Raw genomic sequence first — 12,668 nt, forward strand, 5'->3', positions numbered from 1 at the left:
GTGCGTGTATTATGTGACCCCTCTCGATGAGTCTCTGAACTCCCTGGAGGTGTCTCTTAATAATAAATAAATAAATAAATAACATCAAATATATGATGATTCAAGAAATTCTGGAAAGAGGTGGGAGAATTTTGCTTCTGCAAAGCGAAGAAAAAACTGGGGTAGAAACACAGCTCTATGTATAAACATTGATGGATAAAATGAAATATTATAATGAGTTTTTCTTCATATCACCATTCCATGACAATTTAACTATATATATTTTCCACATATTTAAAAATACAAATCTGATACATTGTGTTTTGCTTCATTTCAGCAAGCAGGAGTTTAGTTGGAGAGGAAGCTTTTGCCCAGTGGAATCCACGTCGAAAGAAAACCGCCTTCTATAACCATCTTGGAGACCTGTGTTGCCTGTGTAAGACAAAGTTCAGCTAACATTTTCACGGCTTGTTCTACATCCCGACATAAATCAGAGCAAGATTGCACTACACTCGTTCCTAGATCCTGTTCTCTTCCTCCACACACCTAATCATCATCACTCCCATCCATGACCACGCCAAAAGTGGTAGTGAGACATTCCTGATGACCAAACTTTTATTGGACAAACCTTGTATAGATGCGATCTAGAACTGGTTTCCATTACTCTTTTCAATAGTTTCTTAAATATAAACCTTTCTAGTGATAGTATTGCCTGCACTTAGTATGTGATATCTAATGGATTTTAAGAGATTCTAATTCAAGGACCGCTAACCTCTGACCTCAATGCCTTTTTTGGGATTATTCTGAACTAAGGTAAGTTCATCGGTTATATAAATTGCCCTTTCTTTCACCAAACCTTCCTCCTCCTACGGACTCGTATTTTCTTCAAGAAGAATACAATATTCATTTTATAGACTGCACAACAAATAGCAAATAGGATAAAGATATTATCAAAATGGTTAACAAAACTTTTTTTGCTTGTACGTATTGTTACTGTGAAAAATAATTACTATTTCTATATATATTATCCAGAACTTTGTGAAATACCAGATTACATGATGTACTTCTTTTACTAGACATAAATTCTACTATACATAAATCTGTGTGAAGTGAAGTCAATTAGAAAATATTATTAATGTGATATTTTAGAGACTAGCGCAAAGATCTAATATAGTATTAGATCTGTCAGACTGTAGTGATGAAATGCTTGAATATAATATTCGAATGATTCTTGCACAATGCGACGTTGTGACACATGGAACATTGTCTTGCTAGAAGAGTTCAGATCTATCGGGCAACATCGTCACCTTCTAGTTCGAAGTAATTTGTAGATAAGAATTAGTGGTCAAGGTGTGCTCAGTGGAGATGAGAGGACCCACTGATGTCCATGAGAACAATCCCCAGAACAGGATATTGCTACTACTGGTTTGATTCCTGCCAACCGTGTAGTCTGGTTCATCAGATACGGGATGGGTGGTCATAACGTTTCGGCTCATCTGTGTATATTTCTCATGTTCGTTATAGTTTTTGAATTTTATCTAAAATGAGATACTAGACTGCAAGTATCTATTCGTTACAGAGGGCATTTGTATGGGTATCGACGAATGATTACCATTACCTAGATATCGTTCATACATGATAATAATATTCAAAAAAATTCTTAAATAATACATGTAAATGGTATCCTGATAAGGACACTGGAGTTTTAAGAAGTTCTATTTTATTAACTAACAAAGATATGTTAGTAGCATTGATAGAGAATAAAGTTTAACAAGAAATAGTTTTGTTAATACATTTTCACATGGACTTCATAAGTGCCTCACCCAGATATCGACACGAAACTGAATTAGAACCAAACACGACTTCCCTGGTTTGACAGACACAACAGCTACGATTGCTCGTTATTTGATTACTGATAACTTCTGAAGTTCCTGATAATAAGACTGAAAATTTAATAATGAGACCTATTACAACCGCAATAAAAACAGTGCTGCCTAATCTAGCACAAGAAATGGAAACTTTTGAAGATAAGTTTCATTTCTGTTTCAGACGCTGTCAATACTTAGCATTATATTGTTGGTTAATAAAGAACAGCTTAAAACACCCAAAGTCTGTGACTGGATCTTCTAAATATACATCTTTAAGAAAATCTACACGGAATAGTCAGTAGGCTATTTTTAAAAAAATGTAACGCTTGATGAATGTAATTTGAAATAGATGGGATATTTCCGACATTACTAAAGCTTCGTCAGTTTGTAAATGTTGGCATGTTTTTGTGCTATGAAAAATATTAACTTTTGAAAAAAAGAACGACCTGTCAGCTAACTAAGCTTCCATAAATAATAAACAGCTGTATTGAATTTCCCTCGATAGGTGTCGCTTCAATGAACTGGATTTCAACAAGCCAGTGAGACCTTGAGAATTTTTATTCAGTTGTGAAATACTTCATTAGGCTTACTTAAGCCTAATAGGCTGTAAAGTTTCCTTGCACTACAGGGTTTCGCAGTTGAAGGTTAATCCGTGTAGGTCTTTCAAATGAACAGAATGAGTCTTTAGCGAGTGTTACTGAATATATCATATCCAAGTTCCATATAAAAAGAAATTAAAATGGCATTCTAAAGATGTTTACAACGTCTTATCTTTTGACTGATAGGATTATTCATGGACAGGAACTTATATAATTTAGACAAGGGCGCTCCGGCACAGTGGGCAATGTGTGCGACGCACACAGGCGCCAGAACAGTAAAGGCGTCAAAGAGGAGGAAATACTTTAAAAAAAAAAAACGTTTTTTGAAAGTGATTTTTTTATTGGGCGGGGGGAAATAGGGGCGCCAACGAAAGTTTTGCACACAGGCGTCGGACACTACTGGCGCGCCCCTGAATTTAGAGGTTTTAAAACTACCGTGAAATAAGACAGAGTTCACTGAAAAAAAAAAGTGGGTAGAAGTCAGTAATCAAAATGTAAAATATATGAAAATGGTGGTATACTAAGAGAAATAAATACATACAAAAGGAAACTCTAAATAGGCAAACTATGAATAGAGATTTTAGACCTGAAGGAAAGAAAAAAAGAATAAAAGAAGGAACTAGAGAAATGCTCTTGAGTCATCAGAATGGAAGGAAGTCGAGAATCATAAGAATAAATTAACACATATAAGCGAAATAATAAAAGCAATGGGGTAGAAGGATGAAGTTTATCTTTTATTTGAACATCTTCAGCCAGTAGTAGCGATAGAGTTGTTGTGGATCTAAAGCAACGTTTATCATAACTTGCGTGTGTGTGTAAAAGCAAAGTATATTTATTACATTAGGCTCTGTTCTCGAATGCACATTATTTAGAATATATCCATCATTCGTTTTTCTCAAAAATAAATAATTTGTGGATTTTGCAGACACCCTCTATTGTTATGATTTCAGTTACAATTTCAGTGTCGTATTTGTTCACATCGTTTCGTGTTTTAAATTCTTGATCTTGTTTCTGCGGTTTTTTAATTATCTTTTTTTGTCACTAGGTGGAAGATTGTTGGAATCGTTATAATGCTCTTCAGCTCTGGTACAAAAGCATATATGCAAATACTAATCCATGTTTTTGTATAAGAAACGTGTACGATTATTTATATGACGTTTACCATTGGGTGTTGATTACCTTTAGATTTTTTTCCCCTTCTTTTTCTTACTTTGAGTTTTTTTTTTTTTTTTTTTTTTTTTTTTTTAATTTATGAACAGAGGAGATAATGAAAGGTGAAAACCGACAGTCTCGGATTTCAACAACAACAACAACAACCAAAAAAAAAAAAAAAAAAACGTTTAGGTTAAAACCAACAATCCCTTTTACTTCATTTAGAAATGGAGAGCTGTTAAACGTGTGTAATATTTCTTATAAATATTACATAAATTTTAAATTTGATCACGTTGTTTAAGAAGCGCATAACTACTATATTATTCTTTGGCATTAAAACAAATTACCCAACTTACACTACATAATATAATCTTTTCATAATGCTTATTGATCGTTGTTCAAGTGGTAGTCTCGGCAAATAATTGGGCAAGCTTTCGTGCAAATTTTTGATCATTAACAGCGAATCTTTTAATTTTACAAGATCTTGATTGTCCGATATGACATGAACGTGAACCCTTCTCGCCGCTAAAGCAGCTAGCAATGAAGTGGGCTCTGCATACTAAACAAGTCTGCTTCGATATACGTGTCATTGTTATGCTGTCACAGGCTAATCAGGAGTTCAAAGATTCTGAGAAAGAGACTAAAATAGAGGAGAGGATATCTAGACGTGGGAAAATGCAAGTGGTTTTCATGCTAGACAGATTTAGATTGATATCGATTATATGCAGGAAACTTTAATTAAGGCTTTTGTGAAGGATAGGAGTAAATGTTTGTTAGGTTCGTTGGCAGCCGACTTTATAATAACAGGATTTTACTGACAGCCATTCATTATACCAGAACAACGGGCTGTATCTCCATAGGAGAATTTTCAAACAATTTGACTGAAAAAAACAGAAAGAGAGAGAGAGAGAGAGAGAGAGATCTAGCTCGAAAGATTTATATGTAACTTCCTGGGAATGGATTCACGTCAAAAAAGTAAATCATTCAATCTATCAGTTTCCTTTCGATTTGCCCTGATAATCTATCTTCTCCTAGTCGCTTGTCTTTGCCATATTGATCAAAGGGGAGTGGGATCACCACCATGGCTCAAATCGAATTTCGAAAATCTTTTGAAAGTTTAACGTTAAAAAAATTAAATGAAGCATCTGATAATAACTACTTCATATTTTTATTGCTAACGCATGTTTTTTCCGACATATTTCCAAATTAATGAGTACTGTTGAACAATTATTTCTCACCGTAAGAGGTCGCTGTAAGTCGATTATTCGAAATATCTTTTATCGTATAAAATCCATATTAAGTATAAGCATAAATAGGCACCAGCGGTTTTATTGGTGAATTATTATTATATCACACCTCCAGGGAGTCCAAAGACTCATCAAGGGAGGGCATCAACTTTACAACTCCTCGTCTCACTACTCCACCAACCTTCATCATCAAACACCAACGCCATCTACCGCCGACTATCACCACTAGTGCTTTCACAGACAAATCACAAACATCCATGCCCACGGCGGGATTCGAACCCGCAGCCTTTTGGCTGGAGAGCGGATACGCTAACCACTCGGCCAGCCAGGCCGGCAAAGATAATTCGCATCCGACAGGATTGGAGCCTGTGCGGGGAGACCCCCAACAGATTTCTAGTCCGTCGCCTTAACCACTCGGCCACGACTGCCTATTTTAATCAAGTAATTTTTCATTAATACGAATAACTATTACGAAAACGTATTAGTTTTAGTTGTTTAATTACTTAAACTTGTTAGTAACAAAATGAAGTATCTGATAATAAATACTTCTTTTTTTTTTATTACTAACGCATGTCTTTTTCGACGTATTTCCAAATTAATGAGCACTGTTGAAATTAAAACTCTAACTCCAGTTTGTTTAACAATTATCTTTCACCGTATGAGGTCGCTGTACGTCGATTATTCGAAATATTTTTTTATCGTATAAAATGCATATTAAGTATAAGCATGAATAGGCACTTATGGTTTTATCGGGGAATTATAATCAAGTAATTTCTCATTAATACGAACAACTATTACTAAAACGTATTAGTTTTAGTAGTTTAATTACTTAAACTTGTTAGTGAAATAACAAATGTTTGTGTGGAAATTCCTACGGCATAACACTAAAATAAGACTAACAAAATATTATTATTATCATTATATTTAACTGTAAAAGCTAAAAAGAGCTTCCTTAATCACTTTCGGAAACACCGGCCAGACGTATTTTGCAGGAAGTTTGCCAAGAGAAAACTTTTGCCACGCACGTGTGAAACCTCATATGAGAAAGGGTTGTAACAGAAATAGCAATCTAAGCTTCGCTGGGATCGTATATAGTGCGTGCTCAATGAGGTGCAATTACGGTTAAGAGAAACGAACAAACAAACGAACAACAAAAAAAAAAAGTTTGACATATGCTATGTTAGCAATAATGCTTTCCGTACACCAAACATCTTGTTGTCAGAGGTCGGAAAACACTTATTTCGGAATCTTATTAAGAAACATATGATTGTGTCCATCGAGACAGTGCTTCTCCCGGTGTCAACCGATATAAATGACTTCTCTCGAATATATTAAATTCCAATGTACATTCCAGAAACAGCATGTAATAGGAGTTGAACGGATCAGGATAACGAAGATGTTTAGAGAGAGAGAGAGAGAGAGAGAGAGAGTTAATTTAAGTGATCGCCTGCCTATATATTGCTTGGATGTTATGAAAATAGTCAGTTAGCTCGCTGATTATTCTCAGCAGTAGTTCGTAAACTACTATACAAGCAGAGTCAAACAATAAACACAATTATACCAAAAGAAAAAATATATTGGGTCATACCATTTTTCCAGAATGCTACGTTAATAATAAATTATATGGCATAGCATGATATGCACGTAAGTACGCTAATTGACTACATTTGTATATACTACTATAAATGAGAAATGGTAAAAAATAAAGGCTTTAGAGAATCCGATTGACTCTGGCTGACTTTATAGAATCACACGCGTACCACAGTAATAATTAAATTTATTATGCAGATATTAGTATGCGATCAAATGACAGTCTGGTGAAGATGATGATGCTTGCTAAAGTTGATGGAAGCAGGAGAAGAGGAAGACCAAGAATTAGATGGGTGGATGGAGTTAAAGAAGCAACTGGAGTGCGCTTGGAGGTTCTGAAAGACATATCAGGGACAGATCGGAATGGAGAGTGTATGTATGTTCGTGGAGTTGCCAGGAGTCGGAAACGACTCGATGGATCATAACACACATCATAAGACATCATCAGTACAAATAACAAACAACAATAAGGAATGTGAATAACGAAACAGTAGAGCGCATGCGTTGACTTGGAATCTCTGTATTAAGACTCAAGCTATTTAGAGCCTTACTCTGTATGTATACATCCGTGGATTCCCATGTGTTCATGCTTTGATTTCCAAAATAAAATTTAAGAGATTACAAATTTATTTAACACAGTTGAGAATAATAATTTCCAACACTTTTGAAATAGTGAGGCTAGTTCGATGAAGTATGGCTTCGGCACTTTCTTTGTATAATCGTTGATGTTTATATATGGATCTATGTAGCAGCTCGGTGTTTTCTCATTGGATCTTGTGGCTAGTGTTTTCAATTCCATGTTCTGCTAAGCCAGATATGTGAGCTTTGATAACCCAGGATGCGGTCTTGATGTTGAGACATACGTTATTGACAGATTTTCCTGTTTGTCCATATTAAGATAAACATGATACCTTGTCCTTGTACATGCTAGGTAGCATCAGAAAAAAAAAATCAGCTAACGCCTTTTTATTCCCGTATACGGGAGTAGGCGAGGCCATTTAGCCCTACTAACTTTTGGAGACTGAGTGGGCAGTTCAATCTCCACTGGTACCAATCAGAGATAGATGGCCCAAGGCTATCACTAATTAAGCGGTACACAGTGAAGAGAGACGGCTCAAATGTACCGCCATCTCGTGGTCCCTAACCCTAACACAATATATTTAATGTCTGAAATAATGTGGGTTCTACGGTCGATTTTCTTGAGTTTACGGGACGAAAAACCCGAGTTTCCGGGAGGAAAAACCTGTTTGCCCGTGCCAGAGATCGACTAACTCGGGAACCGGTCGAAAAAAGGCTTAGAAAAATTTCCTCTAGTCGCCGACTAGACTCGAAACCAAGTCTTCCTTCGTGCGGCCAAGCGCCGTGGTATGCAAACGCCACATCCACTGAGCTACACAGGCTCTCGGTAGCATCAGTGGTGAAAATTTGTCTTTAAAAGAAGGTCGCAAGCAGGTTATGAATTTGGTTGACGGGTTTATAGGGAGCGAATGAGTTTATATTTTTTCATGATTTTGTCACCCTTTCAGAGATGCCTTTAATATATGGTATAGGCGCTCTGTAGGCTTCTTCTTGTCTTGGTCTGTTATATGAGTCATTAACTATTTTTTGAGTTATTCTTGGACTATAGCCATTTAGTAAAATTGTTTTGATAGTTTCCAGTTCTTGTTTTATAGATTCTTCGGAAGAACAGATCTTGTGTGCTCTTGATACTAGGGATTTTATGATGCCATGAAATTGATAATGGGTTGATGTATTTTGGATATAACGACCTCTAAAAATTGCATTTTGGTAGACGGAAGTAGAAATGGATCCATCTTGCTCATGCTGGATGTATACATCTAGAAAAGAAATATCTTTTGATGACTCTTTTTCTGGTGTTAACTTAATACAAGAATGTAGTGTTGATTTTTTGTAGAAATAAGTTGAGTACTCGTTCTGTGTGACTCCAAACTGCAAAGACGTCATCATAAACGTATCTCTGAACATCAAGATCACATCCGGCTTATCAAATCTCACAAATTTCCGTGGCATATCATGGAATTGAAAGAACTAGCCACAGGTTTTAATGGGAAAACACCAAGGTGCTACATAGATCCATATATAAAAATGATTATACAAAGAAAGTGCTGAAGCCCTACTTCATCGACCTAATCCTAGTCGTAATGACTGCCTCATTGTTCCAAGTGTGGGAAATTATTATCCTCAGCTGTATTAAATAAATTTGTAATCTCTTATATTTTATTTTTTAACTAATTTATTTCCAGTCCAATAGTTTTAACCCATGAACACGCGACTGTACACATAGAGGGATTCCAACTTAACGCATGCACTCTACTGTTTCTATATTCATATTCCTTATTGTTGTTCGCTGTTTGTACTGATGATGTCTTACGATACGTATGACGAAATGCATAATAAATTGAATTTTTACTCTGGTACACGTGTGATTCTATAGTTATGGATACTTCACAGGTCTCATTATAAAAGAAAGTTATTAAAATATATGCAAACCAGATGGAAAAGAAACCGACAAAAAAAGCGCCTAAACTTGAGAATGGGCTGAAAAAGATTATACACTTCTTTTCGTAGTGTGAACGAATTTTCTGAAACAGAAGTTAGGCACATCTACAACTGTAGCTATTTGTCGCAAAACATTGCAAAGGGAACTCTGACATCAGTTTTTATGGAAGGACTGCTACATAAAAAATAAAACTACGATCTCCAACCCAAATACCCCAACGATCATCACATCTCATTTTCCATCTGTCTACTTCAATGATTATGTGCTCTTTACCGTGTAGAGTAGATGGTATATACACACACACACACACACACACAATTGACATTTTTAAGATATAATGGCATCTGTCAAGCCTATAGGGTTGCTTTTCCTGATTGTGATGAGGAAATCCTCGTCACAGCACTCCAAAAAATGAACACCATACATTATGCAGTTGAATACTATAGGAAACACCGTCGATACAAATTCATTCACAAAAAAAAATCTTAACCAAAGTACCATAGTCATAATGCTATACTAAAGGCAATTTACTATTGCAAACTGCCTATTATATTATAACGAACTATTTCTGTGGTCCCTATGAGTTTGCTAGAGTGAGAATAAACTATTTACTGTATATTCTGGACAACTGAATTTTCTTTATTTGTGTGTTGTGATTCTGTGGAAATTATTCATTTCATTATCAGCATATTAATGCACTAATCGTACTGTATATTGCATATGCTCTGGCTACATAGCTTGATCTCCTTTAGGAAGAGTTAGAACATTCTTGAGAAAGAAACCTATTCATTCCATCTTACTACATAGAATGACTATTATTTTCATGGCAGTACAGACTAACATACATAAGACCGTTTATCACTGGAAATTCTACCAAGGAAAGCTACATCTGTAATCCCTTCCAAAGTTAGGCTAACGGTATATTGAGGTATGGGAAATAAAACAGTTGCAGAAAACCTTCAGATGTCAGCATATTTTTTGTTGTTGTTGTTTTGCAAAATAGTATATGATATGGCATTGAATCACCTCTGAATGCATTAAAGACAATCGTGTCTTTCTAGTCCCGTGCAAAGCCATCCATTGGAACAATTTCTATCCTCTCTTCTCCAGCATCTTTCTCATCCAGATGGCAGGACTGCAACAGCATCCAAAGAAAGGATAAAGTTGCCCTCTTGGTATCATTCTTCTCATCCAACTCATGCGTATATAACGCAGGCAAATTACTTTCATTTTTAACTTGGAGCATTGCAGTGCATGCCTCCTGCAGCTTTCCACCAGAAAGACATCAGAAGAGTCATGAACAATTACATGAATAATATACCAAAAAGGCTTCTGGTCCAGATAACATCCCACCAATTGGCCTCCAGTAATATGCTTCCAAACTAACACCTGTCCTTATCTTCTTTACACTATATTATACTCAGACGACATCCACCCCATAACATAGAAGCTAGCCTGTATACAACCATTTCCAAAAAATAACAAGCATCTGTTATCAAACTATAAGTGTCAACTCAGTACTGTCTAACGTAATGGAGAGTCTTTAACAATCAACTTAAACATTTGGTGATGTGTCGACTAATTAGTGACCACCAATGTGGTCACTAATTAGTCAACACATCACCAATGTGGATTACGCTTTTGCAAACAGAGAATTGCTGAAATAATTAAGGTGACATATTAATAAAAATTAAAATTAAATCTGCGAGATTTATATATATATATATACACACACACACATATGTATGTGTGTGTGTGTAAAATGATTATTTTTAAACAAATAAATGTTGATTCAAATCAGTAAATAAAGCAGATAATAATCAAAAAAAATAAAAAATCAGCTAACGCCTTTTATTCCCACATAGGGAGTAGGCGAGGCCATTTAGTCCTAACGTTTTAGAGACTGAGTGGGCAGTTCAATCTCCACTGGCAACCAATCAGAGATACCTGGTCCAAGGCTATCACTAATTAATCAGTATGCAGTGAAGACGGTTAGCAAGTGCCGCCATCTCGTAGTCCCTAACGCTAACACAATATATTTTAATGTCTGAAAATAGTGCAGGTTCGATGGCCGATTTTCTTGAGTTTACAGGACGAAAAACCTAAGTTTCCGGGAGAAAAAAACCCGCTTGCCCGTACCAGAGATTTCCCAGGCACATGGTTGCGAAGCATGGTTAGCCTAGTGGCTATGTGCTTCGGAACCATATGCCTGGGAAATGGGTGGGGGTGCAATATTGTCAGTTTTCTTTGGTTTTGAAGCTTCGAAACCGAACATAGATGCAGGTCGTTGTCTTGTTTTCTGAAAGTGACAAGAGCGGCAAGCTGCTTTTTTTGACCGAAAGCTAGAAATACATTATAAGTCTCATTATTATAATGAATTTAAAAATTTTGATAGTTTTAAAAAAGTACCAGGATGTGGCCCTGGCCCGACTACACCTCTGGGTATGACTTAGAAAAGCTCAAGTCAGCTTTGTAATAGACCAGTAGGCCTAATACGTAGTAGGGAGATTATTAAGAGAGACCTCTAGGGAGTCAGGGACTCACTGAGGGAGGCCACATACATACATACTTCATGAACCAGTTATCATACTTGATCTTGAATTCATTCACATTGCTTGCACTCACATTCATGGCAATCCATTCCAATCACGCACCACTCTATGAGAGAAATATCTAGAACTCACCCCTTCTTAGTGGTATTCATTCTCAGCTTCCAAGGATTTCCTCTTCTTTCCCCACCCTCCATAAAATAAATAAAAAAATTTAATCAACTAAAATCCTGTATGACCCTTTCAGAAGTTTGTAAATCTCAATCATATCACCACCTCTTTCTCCTGTTTGTTAGTGTCTGATGTCTACAAATTCTCAACCTGTCTTCATATTCAATATTCTACAATACTGATATCAATTTAACACTCTTCTTTGCACGCTCTCTCCACTGTATCAGAATCACAATGGAAACCAGGAGATCAGAACTGCACACAATAGTCCAAATGAGGTGTTATCAAGGCCTTGTAAAGAGGGAAAATGGTATCCTTATCTTTATATATGGCAAAGTTCGTTTTAGCATTGCATTTATCTTTTGAGGTGTATTTGCAGTCTTTGCTACATGGCCCACTTAACTTCAACTTCCTATCTACTAACACTTCAAGATTCCTAGCCTGATCAGTTTCTTCTAGCATAATCCCACCAATATAATACAAGAAGGTTATCTAATCATGCCAAAGTACGTGACTTTACATTTCTGACAATGAATGAACTCATATCCATTTTCCCATTCCCACAATTCCAGCTTATTCAAATCATTCTGCAAGTACTGCATATCAGCAGCATTCCTGATTACCCTACCTATCTTTGCATCAAAGCAAATAGCTCTATGTTGCCTGTCAAACCTTCCCAATGTCATTAACGTATAGATTAAATAACAGTGGACCAAGTATGCACTAATTCTTGTGGTACTTTAATGGTTACCTTAAATCTTGCAGACTCGCATCTTTAGAATACCAATTATGACATGTCAGTCAGCCACCCTCTTAACCATCCTAATATTTTATAATCCAATCCCATATTCTCCAATTTATGCAACAGTATTCACTGCTGAATTCTGTGAAAAGCCTTAGCAAAATCCAAAAGTATCATTGTGTGTATCCATTCCCTGTCTAGCTCAATGGTAACATTATTACAGAATCTCAGCAAGATGCTAAAACACGGC

The 12,668-nt window shown here is 36.1% G+C and overlaps 1 protein-coding gene and 1 non-coding gene across 2 annotated transcripts in view; one reads left to right on the forward strand and one right to left on the reverse strand.

Moving 5' to 3' along the window:
- LOC150107716 (regulator of G protein signaling 7-binding protein-like) overlaps window positions 1-8,167 on the forward strand; it is a 182,934-nt gene extending 174,767 nt beyond the window's left edge. The window contains exon 6 of the mRNA XM_090392172.1: window positions 8,109-8,167. Within this exon, the coding sequence (XP_090248298.1) occupies window positions 8,109-8,167 (59 nt within the window). The remainder of the gene's footprint in view (window positions 1-8,108) is intronic.
- TRNAS-AGA (transfer RNA serine (anticodon AGA)) lies at window positions 5,191-5,273 on the reverse strand. The gene has a single exon. It is a non-coding gene; the product is annotated as a tRNA-Ser (tRNA).
- Window positions 8,168-12,668: the final 4,501 nt, after the last annotated feature.

The sequence above is a fragment of the Typopeltis vanoorti genome, chromosome 4 (genome assembly GCF_054136105.1).
Source record: "Typopeltis vanoorti isolate ZY-2024b chromosome 4, IOZ_Tvanoo_1.0, whole genome shotgun sequence".
NCBI classification, from domain to species: domain Eukaryota; kingdom Metazoa; phylum Arthropoda; class Arachnida; order Uropygi; family Thelyphonidae; genus Typopeltis; species Typopeltis vanoorti.